Source organism: Salvelinus namaycush, chromosome 14 (genome assembly GCF_016432855.1).
Source record: "Salvelinus namaycush isolate Seneca chromosome 14, SaNama_1.0, whole genome shotgun sequence".
NCBI classification, from domain to species: Eukaryota; Metazoa; Chordata; class Actinopteri; order Salmoniformes; family Salmonidae; genus Salvelinus; species Salvelinus namaycush.
The window spans coordinates 31,588,024-31,607,125 of NC_052320.1; the positions used below are offsets into that span (position 1 = coordinate 31,588,024).

General features: G+C 45.1%; 1 protein-coding gene across 1 annotated transcript in view; it reads right to left on the reverse strand.

Annotated features, from left to right (window-relative positions):
• The window catches only part of LOC120058701 (phosphatidylinositol 3,4,5-trisphosphate-dependent Rac exchanger 1 protein-like), an 85,516-nt gene that overhangs the window by 66,001 nt on the left and 413 nt on the right, over nucleotides 1–19,102 (reverse strand). The window contains exons 3-8 of the mRNA XM_039007446.1: nucleotides 11,567–11,671; nucleotides 9,387–9,488; nucleotides 8,718–8,879; nucleotides 5,191–5,324; nucleotides 4,718–4,833; nucleotides 2,113–2,262 (exon numbers count right to left, since the gene is read on the reverse strand). Coding sequence (XP_038863374.1) covers nucleotides 2,113–2,262; nucleotides 4,718–4,833; nucleotides 5,191–5,324; nucleotides 8,718–8,879; nucleotides 9,387–9,488; nucleotides 11,567–11,671 — 769 coding nt within the window. The remainder of the gene's footprint in view (nucleotides 1–2,112; nucleotides 2,263–4,717; nucleotides 4,834–5,190; nucleotides 5,325–8,717; nucleotides 8,880–9,386; nucleotides 9,489–11,566; nucleotides 11,672–19,102) is intronic.

Below are 19,102 nucleotides of genomic sequence, written 5' to 3' on the forward strand. Positions count from 1 at the left end.
GGCTCTCTGAACTTTGGAGCTCCATCACCAGGCTCTCTGACTAACTCAACTCCACTGTCAGCCTCTCGGTCCTGTTAAACCGTGAGACTCAGACAATTCCAACTGAATTTGCGGGGGTGCCAGAGCTGGGTGCCGCTGATGAAGGTGGGGTTGGATTACACTTGACAGCAGCTGGAGTGGATTCAAACAAAGAGTCATTGAACAGAATGGGGTCTGGTCCTGGTGCAAGGGGCCCCCGGCCCTGGCCTGCTGGTCCAGCTGTCAGAGCCTGTCCAGAGGCCCCCTCTTCCCACTCTCACTGGCACAGGCAAACAGGCTAACATGTTAGCCCACTCATTTCCCCTCAACCTCCACGAAAACACTGATAAGACGATCCCAGCCCCATCCAGCTGGCAGGGCAATAATAATGGATCTGTCTTGGGAGTATTTAAAAAGGGGCTACAACCAAAATGTCCAACTAAAGCCAGTGCCATGGCAAAACAGGGGGACATTTAAAAGAGGTGTGCTGGTGGTAACTGGGATTCAACAATGGGTTAGGTATCAATAGTGAAACGGGGATGAAAGGGATGTGGTCAAGCCTTCCAGATGTGGGCCAGGCCGGTGGTGAGGGGTGTGTGGTGAGGGTGTGGGGTTGGCTGCACTGTGACTGATCTGGCATCTGTTAGCCTCAGGTCAATTTCCGCCTGCCGTAACCCAATACCCAACATGGCCCTTGGTACTCTGCAAAGCTCCACTTCTTCACTTTAGCCACAGGATCAGGTGACCGCTCGCAAAAGTCCATGTGGAAGGCTCATTTGCTACATTTGAAATATTAAAGCTACAGTTGTTGTAAACAGCTAGAACACAGGTATGGTTGTAACGTTCAAAACGCTCAGCTGTTTAAGTTGAATCCTTCCCATACACTTACAGCTTGGGTGGGAAGCAGTGGTGATTTCTGCCTCCAATGCTATCAGGTGTCACCATGCCTACAGGCACAGAAGTCAGTAAAAGCCTTTCAAGCGTTATTAGCACGCCCCAATGCGCACACAAACACAAAGACAGGTGGCCAGTGCTGAACAGGTGTCCTTACTCCTCATGTGGAGACACTTTTGAAGTCAAAAGAGGGGGGAAAAATGGAGGCAAAGTCATTAAACAAGAGGAGTAAGAGTGCTCAGCTTACAATGACGTTTTGAACAAATAATCCATCGTCCTCAAAATACATGTTTTCAATGTGTAGTCAAACACTACCGCAAATAGCACATTTTAACTAGAGAAAGAGGTATTTTAGTGCCATTCTTTTTTTAGAGAGGACCAAAAGATAATTTTATTCCAGTGCCAGGATGTTTTGGGTGTGACTCGATTTGAACACACTATTAATTACACAGTTCTTGAAGACTGCTCCCAAGCTGCTAATTCATGCCAAACGTCTGCAATCACTCCACACCAAGTCGCGAAATGGCATACAAAGTGTGTTACGAGCCTCATTTTCATGCCACGGTATAGATGGCTAGACAAAACAGAGAGAGAACAGAGTGGTATCACAGACTGACAACAACCCGTGACCGGTACTGTGTTGCAATACTCTCTAGTGAGCTGCCGTTTCAGGCAAGCCGATACTGGCTGTTCTATTTCAGGCTCTTGTTGGAATCGAAGATTCTGTTTTTAGCGCATCTTGAGTTTGTTTGTGAATGAACTGTTGTATAGAGTGTGTTCTCCTCTCAGGAGTGTTGATTAGCAAACATGGGTCTCGTACTGCATGGTAAGAGGTTCTAGGTCCTTATGCCACAATCTTTATGTATTTATGAAACAAAAGCCAGAGAGAGACAAAATGAGCAGTGAGACATACTATAATCCACATACCATAAGCATACCACAACCGTCCTAGTGAGGCACTAATTTGCATGCATACTGCATGATCTCAGAGGGACTCCATTTGTAACCTCTTGCAAAGCTAACCATTTATTTATCTGAACCTTAATTGTGTTAGCTCACCATAGCATAGCGTTTTTGAGATACTGTATAAGTCTATGAAGTCAGACAGTACAATCGGAAAACATGATAGCCTCACATTCTCAAGGGAGGGGGGAGCAGGACTCCAAAAGCGAGGACATGCCCCTTTTTTGTTAAACTCACTCTCTCTCTGCTCTCGTTCCCTCAAGATGGCGTCGAGCCACTTCTGCTTGTCCTCCGAGTTCTTGGCCATGCAGACAAACCACTTGTTCTTGGCCGTGTTGTGGATCTTCCAGCCGTTGGTCACCGTGTAGTTGTTGCTGTGGTAGTCGGCTAAAACAAGAGGTAAAAAACTATTAACGGACCATGGTACACACCCGACATGTGACTCCTCTTCTAGAAATAACCTTTATTACATTTAACCTCAATGCTGTTGATGGACATTGATATTAATACTGTACTAGCTTTTCTTGGGGATAAAACATGCAGTGTTCATGAACTCGTGTTGACCTCAGAAGTAACTGGGAGGGTAATACAGCCCAGCCACAACACTCTCAAGCTTCACTTGTCCTTGAAATAGCTCAGAGTTCAAATATCCATCAGACTGTAAGTACTGCTAATTAAAATAACAAACAATAACTGACTAGTAAAAGACATCTTTCCGCTGACTCGACAGAAAGGTCCGTCTCGCCTCCGCCCTCGCATTCCCTCTCCTTGTCTCCCTCTCCTCTCAGCTCTTCCAATTTGACCAACTCTTTGGCTCTAGGTGACTGTAATGCATAATGAATGGACTGGGGGTAATGGAAGTACATTAGTGTAATGTTAAAAGGTCATATAAATAGATGTGAAACCCCCTGGCACCGAGGGGGGGGGGGGGGGGGAGAAGATGGGAGCATAAAAAAGGGCTAATGGTGTTGAGGTGTGCGTGTATCAAACAATAGTGGACGTGGGAGGAGGGTAATGTTGTTGCGTTCATCTAAATGAGTGTGATAAATGCGTTCACGCCAAAACACTCTTTGAATTGCTCTTCGTGTGAATGGGAAACCTACCCTCAGCGCATTTCAAGGTTGTACTCTTCAGTGGAAGAACACAGGCCCGACAAGACACAAACTACAAACCTCATTCAAACGGATTCACTCAATATCCTTATTACTCTGAACGTATTACTTTAAAATCAGGGCTCTCCAACCCTGTTCCTGGAGAGCTACCGTCCAGTAGGTTCTCACTCCAGCCCTAATCTAGCACACCTGATATAATAAGTATCTGGTTGATAAACTGAATCAGGTTAGTCACAACTGGTGTTGGAGCGAAAACCTACAGGAGGGTAGCTAATAAGGATATTGAGGGAATCCGTTTGAATGAGATTTGTAGTTTGAGCACTGCTTTAAAATTGTCAACTGAACGGTATAAAAAGCACAGATATTTCAGGGCTTCTACAATGCTACAAATCAACACATTATTACCCTTAGACACATCCAAGTTAGACACATACAACTGGCAGTGTAAAAATGGCACATGACCTCAGTCTCACTATTAGGTTATATTGTCTTTCTGAGAAACAGAGAGAACATATTTTTCTTTGTGGTTACCTCTGAACGTACCAGGCGATAGGCAACAGCCCCGGGGCACAGAAAGGAGGCATGTGAGAGGAAGAAGTGCATTTCTACCCCTAAGGCCCTAAAGCAAGAGCTACATGAGAAAACAAATCAGACCCGGGTTCAAATAGTACTTGAAATCTTTCAAATACTTTGAATGTTTGCTTGAGCTTGCCTGGAATGGAAGATATGTAGGGTTGGCAGTTTTGGGACAATTTTATTGTTTCAATGCGCCAGGTAAACTCAATCAAGCAAAGCTAAAATATTTAAAACATTTCAAATACTACTTTAACCTAGGTCTTGCAAAAACAGGCTAGTGTGCAATAAATCACGAGAGCAAAATGAGCAGAACAGTGTGGTAAGTTGGTAAGTTCCAGTTCCTGCAGCAGCAGCTATCCCAGAAGTTCAAAGGTGAGAAACGCAGGTTGTGCATCCTGTCTGAACCAATGTAAGACATTATCACTGCGAGCAAGCACTCGTCAAATTCATTTAATAACCTCCCTATCGACCGTTAGTCATTCAAAGTGTGAGAAACCTATGCAGGATTTCATAGTTACACCCAAACTGTAAGCACTCATCAGATGTGTATCACCTACTCCATCAGTGAATTCATTATCTTGTAATACTATTGGTTTGTATGAAGCCTAAGTAACACTGTAGCATAGATAGAATAGATTTGTGTTTTTCGTTTATGATTTTACGTCAGCCAGACCTGTAGTGAGTTAATCCCAAATAAATAGAAAGAAAATGTAATGATCAACTGATGGAGGACAAATGTGATAAATGCCTAAACATGGATGAATGATTAGAGCAAGGGATGATTGAATGAATGAATAAATGGAGGGGTGAATAGAGGGATGATGTTCCTACAGTGTAGTGAAAAAGTTTTTGCCCTCTTTCTGATTTTCTCTATTTTTGCAAATTTTTAATACGGAATGTTATCAGATCTTCAACTAAAATGTAATATTAGATAAAGAGAACCTGAGTTTACAAAGACGACATGGGTCCCATTATGCCTGGCGAAAACCAAACATTGCATTCAACAGTAAGAACCTTAAAACTGTCAAGCATAGTGGTGGTAGTGTGATGGTTTGGGGATGCTTTGCTGCCTCAGGACCTAGACGACAGAAAGGGGACAAATACTTTGTCACAGCACTGTACAGTATATGAAGACTGGTGGGACTGGCACAAACCTGTTCCGTCCTCGACGTTTTCCACCTCCATCACCTCGGTGTTGATTCTTCCTCGGAACAGGTACAGGGGACCGTTGATGGACTTGGTCCTCTTGATGGACTTCTTCCCAGAAACCCTAGGAAATTGAACATAAAATTGTGAAAGTGTTTTTTTTCTGCACAGAAAAAAAAAGTTGCAAAAACATATATAAATACATTTTAAAAACAACTTCACAGTCCTGAAGCACACAATGTTAGGTGGACTTTGTTTTGTTTGGTACACACTACACAAACAGGATTTGGGGATTCACTCAGTTTTTCCATGTCTGGCTTCTTTCTGCCACTGAATGAACACACGTTGTGCTCATTCCTGCCACTTTCATGAGGCACTTACCTCTCCACCATCTCGCTCATCTCAGTCACCCCATCACAACCTCCCCCTCACCCGCTCTCCCTCCCCCATCCCCTACATCTCCTCCCTCTCTCGTTCTCACCTGGACTTCCTCTTGCAGTAGACCAAGAGGTTGTCAAACAGGAAGAAGACTCTCTCCTGGATGTTGCCGGCTGAGATCTTGAGCAGGTTACCGTGGAGCAGCAGCTCGGTGCAGATGTCAGTCAGATTGGTGCCCTGGGGACAGTCAAGAGAGGACGGCAATTAACCGCTGGTGCCTATTGTCATCTCTCAACTTGACGTGTGTGTGTGTGTGTGTGTGGGGGGGTTCTTTGTGTGTGCGCGTGTGTCTATAACAATGATTCTCTTTTACACAGCATGTGTTTACCTTCAGAGTGCACAGCCCCAGTCGAACAACAAAATTCAGCTGTGAGAATTCACACATCAGATGACATTGGATTCGGTTTACACTAAAATAATAGTTTCATTGTGCTAATAGGATGGAATGAACAACAGACGACACCCTCACTCCTACTGTTATACAACAGAACAATAGTGTATACAACAGTCCTTCCCTGAACTTTGCCAATGACCCTTAACACAAGACAAAAGTCAGCTGTGCACTGTTCCTCATCCCACAGTGGTTAGACAAGTTTCCAACTGGCCCCCGAACTGAACTGGAGGAAACTAGTCTAAATAGGGAGGAAACAAGATTGTGTTTAAATAGTGCCAGCTCTGGGTCCCAACGGGACATCTGGTCAGACTTAGACAAAGCCTGCTTATTTTACCCCTGCAAGCCACATACCACTCGTACGGTGAGCTGAGACGTAACATGTGAAGTATTCCAGTTATTTCCCAACGTTTCCCTGATATGTAATGTCACGGCAGTGTTGAGACTCGTGTTATGACCGGTGGAAAGCCGCTGCTATGACAGTTTAGTGGCAGGGTACTTCATGTGAAGTGTTCAAATCCCGATAGTAAAACGTGAGTTAACCGTGCACTCCGCGGCCTCTTCTACTCTGCAGCCATGGGATGAAAACCACAGATTCTTAAACAAAATGTATGTAGTCGCATGTATGTGCATGCACACAAACACTGTCCCTTTTATATATACAATCTGACGCAAGTTCTTAATTGAAAGATTCAACTAGTTTCATAATTCATTCGGTTTTCCATTTTAGCCTAGTCGGGGGGGGGGGGGGGGGGGTACATATTGCTGGTTGACGTCATCAAGTATGCATGGAACGTCAACTCACACCGCACTGTACGAGAGCCAAATAAAACCTTTTAACAATACTAGGCCACGACTTAGTCAATGAGTCACTATTTAGTCATTAGATGAAGTCATTTTAAAGCAGTATTTTCAGGGTTTTACATTAGCTCATTGTAAACAAGAAACCTAAAGGGATTCCTTAAGGTTGACCTATGGGATTCTAGCTGTGACGTTAATTATGTATGGGGGTGTTTCAGAAATGGCACCATTACATATATAGTGCACTACTTTAGACCAGAGCCATATGGGACCTCCCCTTTGGCCTCTGATCAAAAGGTAGTGCACTATATAGGGAATAGGGTGCCATTTCAGACAGAAATTCAATCAAACCTACACCAATGCAATTAACCACACATTTAGGGCTGCCTCGTAAAGTAATGATTGGTAATATAGAGTGCATGTGCATGGATACATTCATGCCATACACGTAGCCATAACAAAACATCATTGTTCAATGGAACGCACCAATCTAAATCAACCGGAACTAAGCGTGCCCATGTGTGGACTCTGGATCTCCTGCCCCACCTCCATTTTTGGTACAGAGACACCAACCACTCTTTTATGGTTGGACTTTACCAAATGTAACTCTCTCTTTGATGTCATTGAGAGCAAACCACTGTAGCCGCCCAAAACCAGACCCCCACCACCATCCATAATTGATTCCTCTGGCCACTACATCTCTGACAGTCACGCATAGCTCCCCCCCCCAAAAACAGGATTATCCGCACTCTTGTAGGTCAGGTGCATTCCAACCGGCCTAGCAGACGGTTTTACATTTCACCCGATCAATCAAATTCCATGTTTAACTGTGCAGGAAGGCGGGATGGAGGAATGGATAGAGGATGACAGAGGGAGGGATGGTGGAAGCAGGAGGGCTGTCTGTCTATCAGAGCAATGCTAATGCATCTGGGCCCTGATTCTGCACTACTACCTCCCCATTAGGAGTGGAGAGGTGATTACACTGGAGAGTGGAGAGGTGATTACACTGGAGAGTGGATGAGTGGAGAGAGTAGTAATAATGGGCTAAAGAGAGGGAAGTAGGTAGGGAGAGGGGTATTGCCTTTCATGAGGATGGACTGTGATACAGAGTGAGTAGACAGAGGCTCTATGTCCCAATACTCATTCACTCTCAGACATGTTTTGACCTCTAGGGGTCAACGCAAAGTGAATCAGAGAACCAATCCCAAAAACAGATGTCCAACTGCCCCCACATCAGTGCCTAGAATCAAATGAGAGTTATTTAACAAAAATGCCAATAACAATCCTGTATCAAGACAAGTCTGATTGATCTCTGGAAGGAACTGCGACGACATAGTGTAATTTTTCCCCCACATCGTTTATCCTTGTTAAACACACAACAGCCTCTTGTTTTGTCACATTTTTGACAGAGGACAATCGCGGGGGTGAAACAGTGGCATATTTCATCAGAGCGAGGCAAATCTTGGCAGGCTTTGAGTGTGTGTGTGTGTGTGTGTGTGTGTGTGTGTGTGTGTGTGTGTGTGTGTGTGTGTGTGTGTAGGATGCCATTGTGAGGCCCTCTCTCTTTTTCCTGTGAGACTAGGCCCTGCCTCATCGGGCTCTGCCGATTGGGCAGGGTGCCCTTTGGCCTTCCCATAGCTCCTGAGCGGGCAGATTGTCCTCGCCGGGGCTCAGGGGGCCCAAGGAGAGTCAGGGGACAAGGGCTCTGTTGTGGAGGGTGAGGGAGGCGTGAAAAACGCACTGGGCACTCCGCTCCGCTCCCAAGCCCTGTCTGTGCCCTGTGGACACTGGTAATCTGGAGGAAGCTGGAGGAGTGTTTTACTGTCACAGAAAATGAAGTGGTGCTCAGTATTTGGTGGACTCTCGAAAACTGGCCTAAGCTTTTTCACCACAGCCGTGACTGAGTCAATGAGGAGGACAGAGTGTGTGTGTGTGTGTGTGTGTGTGTGTGTGTGTGTGTGTGTGAAAACCATTGACAAATCTAAAAACTGAGCTTCCCTTTTCCATCTCTTTCCTGTCATTCAAACCATTTCTATATAAAGGATAACTGTTCTGCTCCCTCTCCCTTATTCTAACTATCCTCTCTCTCTCTTACTTCTTCTCTCTTAATCTTTCTTCTCACCTCCCACCCCCCTCCATCGCACACTTCTCTCATCTTCCTAGCACCCCTTCCCTTCCCTCCCTCCTCTCTCTGACCCCCTACCCTTCTGTCTCGCCTCTCATCTTTAACGCACACGTCTCTCCCCCGCTTTTCACCTTTTAGTACTTTTCCCCTCCTCCCCCCGTCTCTCTCCCCCCTCTCCCCCCCTCAATGGTGACCTATAGGGTGCATCCTAGACATGGTCTAGAGTAGAATAGAATATAATAGAATCCCTCACCTCCCAGCCCTCGATGTGCGACTGCAGCTGCTCCAGGGCCTCCAGTTTCTCCATCTGCCTCTTGGTCTCGTTGATGTTGGAGCACACTGCCTTCATGGCCTGCAGGGCCTCCTCCACCGCAGGGTAGTCCGCGTGCTTCTTGGGCGTCCGCTTCAGCAGCTCCTAGTGGGGGGGAGAGGCGAGCAGAGTGGTCACTTGGTCATTAACGGGTTAAAGCCAAAGTCAAGACGTCTTCAGTAGAACTACAGTAGATAAACAGCCATTGATAATGTTTCAGAGAACAGCCCTGGTGCGTTGGGTGATAAGCACCATGCACCATTATTAGGTATCATCTCAACAGTATTCTGCAAAGTGTCAATGGTGGATGGAGTTGCATTTAGAAGTGGAGAGGTCAGTTAAGATTGTGGGATGATGGATGAACAGAGTCCTGGGGGAATGTTAGAATGGAGGGGGGAGCGTGGAGGTCGGACATAGGACAGTGAGGAGGAAGCGGTGGGACGGAGGGTGCGGATCGAATTTTGTGGAGAAGTTGGAAAAAAGGGAGAAATTGGACGTGGGGTGGAGAGTAAAAGATCATACGTGATAGGAGTGGCTCGGACATGGTTGGAATGTGTGTGTTTATGTTCGTGTGTGCGTGTGTGTCATTCTCCTTGGCTCCAAGGGCCTTACCTTCAGTAGAAGGGGGTACTTGCAGATCCTCTGAATGGGCGATAGCAGGTACCCCTCCAGGGGAATGTCTGTGCTCTTCTTCCCTCCCAGCAGCATACAGTGCTGGAACACAAACAAGACACAGATGTTAACAAAACTGTCATTTATCAAACAGGGACATCTATGGCCTATGACACATCCTCCATCTTCTTTGTGATTCTTCTAGAAATGTAAATTGGTAACTCCACTAAAATTAGAATGTGAAGTGGTTGAGGGCAAGAAGCTAAATCCAAGACACCACAGCATGTCTTCACAGTTGCATTAGCAGCGTCCGTGGGGATCGGGTGGCAAACTGGAACTAAAGTCATGCTTTGAAAAATGTACCCAAGAAATCAGTTTGGTGGTGAAACCCTACTGAGGATTCTTCAGATGAGAGTGAGAGAGAGTGAGAGACAACGCTGGTGGGTTCTCTTCTCTGTGCTTTATTTTTCAGTAACCAGGTCTGTCAAATGCAAAGTCCCAGAGGGCGAGCATGAGCAGCATTCACCACAAGATCAAAGGCCAAACTAGATATACGCCGCATAGAAATACTTTGGTGTAGAAAGCAGAAAGCACATCATTGGTCGGTATAGTGCACATATTTCATTTGAAAATCACATTCCACCACTTTCAACTTCATAAGGCACTCTGAGAAGAAACAGCAGTGTCGTGCTCATGCAGTTTTTGGTTGAAGCTTACGCTTGGGGATGGGGGGAGGAGAGGAGCGCAAAAACTGACTGCAGAATTGTGTGATTCCACAGATTCCAGCCGGCTTGGCAATCCTGACGCAATCCCCATCTCCTCTCTCGCTCTCTGTCTCTGCAGTCTTCTAATCTGAACCTTATTTCCATCAGCGTGCCTGCAGCCAAACTCCCTCCGAGAGCTCCTCTTTAACCTCCTTTCAGCATACTTTCACTTTTACTCCACTCAGCTGTACAGCTTTGTTTTGATGTCCGTGTAGAGACGGCGTACATATTCAGTGCTTGTCAATTAACATGGAAATATCAGCTCACATACCGCAAAAACATGGAAATGGAATGGAATTCAAGAGAGGAAACAACAGATGCACCAATGGCTCTTCATGCCGCACCACCCTCAAATAACATTATAATACTAATAACGATTTGCATTTATAAATCGTGACTAATTAATGCAAAGCTTACATCCAAATGTGATTATTCATTAAGCCTCCAGGCTCCCTTCAATTACAGAAGGCGTTGTCTCTACGCCAGAGTTCATCGACTGACTACACCACATCCACAGCTCCCTCACTCCACATCATCCACAAAAAGCACTGTGGACTACCATGCATTTTGGGTTGAAACCAGCCTACAGCTTCAACCTGTGGAGTTCAGACTTGTAGCTTAAAGGGTTATTCCACTAAAAGTTGAAATGTATGGGGCAAATCCTAACATCCACTTACGAAAAATGTATATCTCAGTCTCCCATTGACGTCAACACATGACTAAGTTCAAGACAGAAATTTGACTTGTGAAAGTTAGGATTTACCCCCATGTGATGTTCCACTAGCAGCCTGGGATAGAATGTACAGAACACAACTAGAACAAGTTCAGGTCAGTCAATAATGAGACGGAGGAAACACATCGGTGTCAACAAGGCTCAGATCTTCCAGCCAGCCGTGCCAATGGACCGCAGCTGGACAGCGCACACCGACCATGACATCATCTCTGGAAGCGCAGTCAAAGGCAGTTCCTGTGTTCATTGTTGAGGGGCAAGAAGGGTTGTCAAAACAAGGAAACAGCTGGACTTCTGGTGACAAAACGACCCTGACACACTCTGTGGTTACATCGTGAGTTTGCCAGAGTAACCAAGCGACCTTTTTCTAATACCTGTTCTTTTTATAACAAACATAAACATGTAAACAGAAGAAGATGTGACATTATGAAGAGGATAGAGAGAAGGATGGTGATTGGGACAGAGGTGGAAAATGGAAGAGGAGGAAAAAGATGACACAGGGGAAGAGGATCAGGGAGAAAGTGGGAGGAAGAGGTGGACAAGAAGAGGTGGTAAAGGAAGAGAACATGGTGGAAGAGGAATAGAATGGGAGGAAGAATAGATAGAGGAAGAGAAGATTATTTTTCTTCAGAGAACGAGATATGTAAAAAGACAGTGACAGTTGGTGTCAGCAGGGGGATCCTCACCAGGAGGAATGTCCTGATTTCAGGGATCTTGTTGAGCTCCATCAGCAGCCGCAGGGCTTTCTCGTGGTTACTGCAGTACTCCCCATACACCGAGAACTGCCCCTTCTGAAAGATGGAAGAAACACAAGCCAGTTAGGATCTGATCTGATCCGAATAGAAAAACTTGGCATTGAATATTCTGGAACAGAATTGTTTTCAACAACTTTTAGTCAAACACAGATCTCTAGTGATGTCGCAACATCAGTTGAATTGAAGAATAACTCCTATACACATCATTCCAAACAATTAAGATAACAATTCTGATGAGATGTGCTTTCCTTATTTAGGTAAACACTGCACTGAGAAAGCACTCTGAACTTCCTCTATTCACACTGACATAGTTATAGCTAGTGGATATACTGTACTGTCCTATAGGTTTGGCCACTGAAGGCTTTCCTCATGATCACTTAGTAATATGATAGCTATGCACATAGGTTCAATGCATTATTTATCTACCACTAGGGACAACATATAGGCCTAAGGAATCTCTCCCTCAGAATTTAAATGTAGGCTTCAGCCCAAAACCCGATATATAGGCCTTCAAGTCATTAGGAAGTGAAATCAGCTTCAGTGTTGGGCCTCCTCACTCTGCTCTGTTTGGTACTGTAACCAAAACTGTGCTGCGGTCACCCGAAACAGCACAGGAAGTGAAATCTTAGCTCGTGCCTGCGAGGCTAGCATATCCTCACAACCTTCAGAGAAACGCTACACTCGCTCGCTCTGAAAAGCTGGATGTGTGCATTTTAGGTAGCGACTTAAAAGGCAGGTCAATATAGAGGCACTCAGTCACTCCGTTGATGCTGTTAAGTTTGTTTTTGAATATTCCAATATTGAGCATGAGGTAAGAATGCTGCGTAACATTTCCATCAGACATCCAATGTTAAATACATGAGGTCACTGTAAAACTGATGGGGCCAGGCACCATAAAAGATTCACAGGGTAACAATCTCTACCAGGTGCTCCATTGGTCTCGGTGTCTCCCTCTTGCTCCCTCTCTCTCCTTTCTAAATGTCGACTCTCACAGCTCTTTGGAAACAGTATATCAAAGTCAACCTCAAGAGGCCATGCTGCTACAGACTAGTCTAGCCTTCCATCCTCCACCTCCTCTCATGCATGTGTCAGGTCCACATGGCAACGCAGCAAGAAGAGATAACTAATCTGGCTTGTATGTAATGTTAACATTACAGTACGTTCAGCCTCTCTCCGGTTCCCATGACGAGGGTAGATTCAAAGTGTGTCACCGTGTTTGGCGGCTGTAAACGGCGAAGCAACAGAGGGATAGCGTAGCCCAGGGCTCCGCTGTCACACACAGACATACACACAAAGCCGCTGGCTGGCAGGGCAACAAAGTCCGAAGCATCACCGGGAGCAACAGCTAGCCCAGTATATGGTGTGAAACACCAAAAACTCAACGCTAATAAGACGAGTAGCCTAACGAACAGCAAAATCACTAGCCTATGTCAATCTACTATACTCCATAGTAGAAAAGTTGACCTATTCTATTGGTTAGTTTGTTGAGAAAAAAAATAGCCTATTCCAAACAGACTCTGGGACAGTTGTGGGAAGGTAGATCCCACATTCATACAACTAGTAGGCCTAGGCTACATTTAAAAGTCTGATGTAACAGAGATCAGAACGCTTCGTTTAAAAAAAAGCCTTTTTTATCCTTCACATTATACACGCAGCCATGCGCACAAGGCATTAGGCTAGGCACAAATGTTCGTTCTATAATGCAATTAAGCGGGAAAACACTGATGTCAAAAGGAAGTGAGATGAAAATACATTTCCATTACGAATTTTGAAAGAGGAGATCTAATATGTTACTTTAAAGCAAGGCAAGACATGCCTCATAATATCTATTAAAACGTTCAGGTTTCAAACAAGTAAGTATATTTTGGATAGCCCACTTGTGTGACCGGCCTATGAAGCCTGTTTGAGATGATGCCGTTTTACAAATGTATTTACATCGACTGCCTTTTCCATCAATGAATAGACTAAAAAGCATTATTTCGCAATGGGATCTGTTTTCTTAATCCTGGACATTTGGCCGGTGCCAATTTAATTTATTGGCTTTTCTCAAAAGAAATATAGGCCAAAAAAACAGAAACCTGGTGTGTGTGAGAGAGAGAGTGAGTGAGTGTGCGTGCATGTCTTCCTGGTCACTTGCATTCAACTTTTCTGATGCAATGCTTAAAATACCAAACTTCTAAGATCATGGCCACCTCATCATAACAAGCAACATTTCTTGACTGAGTTTCCATGGAACATCACAAGCAAGTAAAGACCATGAAACGTCTATGACCCTCTTAGACTACTACTAGGCTTAGAACAGAACTTCCTAAAGGCCCAGTGCATTCGGAAAGTATTCAGACCCTTTGACTTTTTACACATTTTGTTACATTATAGCCTTATTCTAAAACGGATTAAATCTCAATCTATAAACTATTTAAATATGAAATATGAATAACAAGTTTTCAGACCCTTTACTCAGTACTTTGTTGAAGCACCTTTGGAAGTGATTACAGCATAGTCTTATTGGGAATGACGCTACAAGCTTGGCACACCTGTATTTGGGGAGTTTCTCCCATTCTTCTCAAGCTCTGTCAGGTTGGATGGGAGAGCGTCGCTGCACAGCTATTTTCAGGTCTATCCAGAGATGTTCGATTGGGTTCAAGTCCGGGCTCTGGCTGGGTCACTCAAAGACTTGTCCCGAAGCCACTCGAGTTGTCTTTGCTCTGTGCTTATGGTCATTGTCCTGTTGGAAGGTGAACATTCGCCCCAGTCTGAGGTCCTGAGCGCTATGTAGCAGGTTTTCATCAAGGATCTCTGTACTTTGCTCCATTCATCTTTGCCTCGATCCTGACTAGTCTCCCAGTCCCTGCCGCTGAAAAACATCCCCATAGCATGATGCTGCCACCACCATGCCTCACCGTATGGATGGTGCCAGGTTTCCTCCAGACGTGACGCTTGGCATTCAGTCCAAGGAGTTCAATCTTGGTTTCATCAGACCAGAGAATCTTTTTTCTCATGGTCTGAGAGTCGTTAGTTAACTTTTGACAGCCCATTTGGAGTTTGCCATGTTCATTTTACTGAGGAGTGGCTTCCATCTGGCCAATCTACCATAAAGGCCTGATTGGTAGAGTACTGCAGAGATGATTGTCCTGGAAGGTTCTCCCATCTCCACAGAGGAACTCTAGAGCTCTGTCAGAGTGACCATCGGGTTCTTGGTCACCTCCCTGACCAAGACCCTTCTCCCACGATTGCTCAGTTTGGCCGGGCGGCCAGCTCTAGGAAGAGTTTAAAATGTTTCATATAATCCCTTTTAGAATAAGGCTGTAACGTAACAAAATGTGGGAAAAGTCAAGGGGTCTGAGTACTTTCCGAAGGCACTGTATATATGGGCTCCCGAGTGGCGCAGCGGTCTAAGGCACTGCATCTCAGTGCAAGAGGCATCACTACAGACCCTGGTTCAATCCCAGGGGTCCGTAGTTCCTGTTCCCAAGAAAGCTAAGGTAACTAAACTAAATTACTATTGCCCCGTAGCACTCACTTCTGTCATCATGAATTGCTTTGAGAGAATAGTCAAGGATCATATCACCTCCACCCTACCTGTCACCCTAGACGCACTTCAATTTTCTTACCCTGCCCATAGGTCCACAGACGATGCAATTGCGATCACACTGCCCTATCCCAGCTGGACAAGAGGAATACCTATGTAAGAATGCCCGTTCATTGACTACACCTCCAAACTCATCATCAAGCTGGAGGGCCTAGGTCTCGAACCTCCCCTGTGCAATTGGGTCCTGGACTTCCTGACAGGCCGCCCCCAGGTGAAGGTAGGAAACATCTCCACTCCGCTGATCCTCAACACTGGGGCCCCACAAGTGTGCGTTCTCAGCCCCCTCCTGTACTCCCTGTTCACCCACGACTGCGTGGCCATGCACACCTCCAACTCAATCATCAAGTTTGCAGATGACACAACAGTGGTAGGCTTGATTAACAACAACGACGAGACAGCCTATAGGGAGGAGGAGGTGAGGGCCCTCGGAGTGTGGTGTCAGGAAAATAACCTCTCACTCAATGTCAGCAAAACAAAAGAGATGATCGTGGACTTCAGGAAACAGCAGAAGGAGCACCGCCCCCTATCCTCATCGACAGGACAGCAGTGGAGAAGGTGGAAAGTTTTAAGTTCTTCTGTGTTCATATCACCAACAAACTGAAATGGTCCATCCACACAGACCGTGTGGTGAAGAAGGCGCAACAACCTCAGGAGGCTGAAGAAATTTGGCTTGTCACCCAAAACCCTCACTAACTTTTACAGGTGCACAATGGAGAGCATTCTGTTGGGCTGTATCACAGCCTGGAACGGCAACTGCACCGCCCACAACCGCAAGGCTCTCCAGAGGGAGGTGCGGTCTGCACCTACAGCACCCGATGTCACAGGAAGGCTAAAAATATCATAATGGACAACAACCACCTGAGCCACTACCTGTTCACCCCGCTTCCATAGAGAAAGCGAGGTCAGTACAGGTGCATCAAAGCTGGGACAGAGAGATGGAAAAACAGCTTCTATCTCAAGGCCATCAGATTGTTTTCCAGCCACCACTAGCATAGAGAGGTGGCTGCCTACCTACAAACTTCATATCATTGGCCACTATAATAAATGGTCACTTTAATAATGTCACTTTAAGAATGTTTACATATCTTGCTTTACTCATCTCATATGTGTATAACGTATACTGTATCATTCACTATCTATTCTTTACTATCTATTGCATCTTAGCCGCTCTGTCACTGCTCATCCATATATTTTATACTTATATATTCTCATCCCATTCCTTTACAAGATTATGTGTATTAGGTTTTGTTAGATATTAGGTTTGGTTGTGGAATTGTTAGATATTACCTGTTAGATACTGCTGCACTGTCAGATCTAGAAGCAGAAGCATTTCGCTACACTCGCAATAACATCTGCTAACCATGTGTATGTGACCAATAAAATTTGATTTGGGCTGTAACACAACCGGGCTGTAACACAGATTTGGGCTGTAACACAGTCCTATAGGGCGGCGCACAATTGGCCCAGCGTTGTCCGGGTTAGGGGAGGGTTTGGCCGGGGTAGGCCATCATTGTAAATAAGAATTTGTTCTTAACTAACTTGCCTAGTTAAATAAAGGTTAATAAATATATATATATATAGTCATTCCACACCATGAGGTTGGGATAATAATGTTAAAATGATGATTATGCATTTTAGTGTAAGAGCCTTTTGAAAAGACTGTTTTTCAGCCTGTTTTGGTGGAATTAAGTTTTGGCCTGCCTGGTGATATCACCAGGCGGTAAATGGGTTAATAGACCAATACGAAAGAGTTCCATACCTCTCTGCCAATAACAGCTAGTTTTCAGTTTTCCCCTCCCCGCTCAGACAGTCCGAGCAAACTTCTTGCTATTTTTTGTTTCTGTTTTAAATTACACTGGTCAACAACAACAAAAAAATCACCGCAAGGTACTTAATTTTTACCCAGAAATGATTTGATATTGAGATAAATACAGCAGCATTGGACCTTTAAGGACTTCTAAAAGTGAACATTAATCTATCTATAAGCTTACCTTATGGGCATTTCTTTAAGTTCCTGAATGTGACCTGTACAATTCCAAAGCCGGGTCAGCCTTGAAGAAACTGGGCCTGATTTGAAGGGCTTCACTTGTGCTCAGAATAGCTCAAAGAGTGTGTTTGTGTCTTTGATAAACACTTGGTTTTCTTCCTTTTCCATCAGTGGAATTTCAGCAGGATAAGAGGAGCAATAACAAACACAGGGCAAATAGGAGTGTCAAAGCATAATGAGTCTATTTAAGAAGGGCCATAATATGATGACTGTTAGTTTGGGAGAAAGAGGCCTTGGTTAGGGGACAGCCCAGAAATAGAGCAAATATTGACATCTGTATCCTTCCGAATTAACATTCTCTAGTAGTTTTTTGGGGTAGGTTTGTGTAATCCTCCTCCTCACGCCAACATGGTTCAAACGTCAGCCAAAGGTTCTACCCAGGGTTGGTTTAGTCTGCCGGTCGTTGAAAACCCCCCAATGATTCAACAACATGCACGCCTTAAAAGTCAACATGGTGGCGGGTGATATTTGAGGCCCACTGGCTACTATAGGCTGGATTCCAATCCAATTTTCCACCCTCACTTCCTCTCTCCCTTTGATGAATGTAAGCTTTATCAGGCACTGGGAGTATGCTTTTGAATTGGAATCAAGCCATTGTGCTGGTTTATACTGTGGCCTATGAGCAACATTGAATTAAGACAGATCTTTAGAGAGAGGAGAATCTGTATGCTGTGATTGTGATTGACAGTGAATGGCCCGCTCAACAATGCTGGGTTATAGTGTGATCTAAGCAACATTGGAATAGACAGAGCTTGAGAGAGATAAGAAGAGAATCAGGATGTATTTCTCTGGCTTTGATTGACAGCAGAACAATGCTGGGGGTTAATCAGATCTCAGCAGGGGTGTCTGCTGTCACTGAGGTCAAGGGCAGGAGGCGGAGGGCACCAAACGGGGGCAATTGATTGGGCGAGAGGTGTCAGTGTTGAAGGAGAGAGAGGTCACAGACAGAGAGCCCTGTAATGAATACGGAGCTACAATGCCAGTGGCCATGTGAAGATTCTCCCCCCTCCACACACACACAACTTATTCTGAGAGCTCTTGATTGGAGTATTCTACAGTATAGTAGTCCAATTAGAAAACAAAGCTTGGTTACCACCTCTACTCTCAACATCCTTTCAATTAATAGAATATTGATAGTTTCAGTTTGACTACAGGAGCTTTCTGTTTGAACAAACACCATTTACAATATGCTTTCTGTCAACTGACAATCCTCAAGCTAATACCTCATTCTACAAAGTCCCCTAAGTGTGTATGTGTGTGGATGCGTGTCTCTGTGTGTATGTGTGTGTGTCCATGTGTGTACATGTGTGTGTGTGTGTGTCTGTGTGTGCGCAAGAGCAACTAGTTCCGCCATTGTCCCATTGATAACTGACACACCATCTCTTCCCCCGACACAGGCAGCTCTTTGTTGTTCCCAAGGGCCAAACGAGTTCAAAAGGGGGGAGGGGGGGTGGTCGGGAACTGAGGGACGGAGGAAAGCAATCTGCTGAAGGGGATGCAAGTGACAGGGGCCTTGCATGGGGTTGGCGAGGAACGGATAGAGGGGTCTTTCTGGCTGACAGGATGCAGGCTTTTTCGAGGGGAGGGGGGAGCGGGATGGGGGAATTAGCGAGGGAGGAAGAGAGGGAGTGGATTGTGTGTATATTATTATATGAAAGTTGTCGAAGGCCCCTTTCACATCAGTTTTGATCTTTTATCCTAACTGCAGTTCATTGGAACAGTGGATAGGGTGTGAGAAGTTGCGTCAGAGCGTAGCTGTGCGTTTATGCTCAAGCCGGTCTCTGTGTCCATATATATGTGCACTGTAAGCGTGTGTGTGCATGGAAGTGTG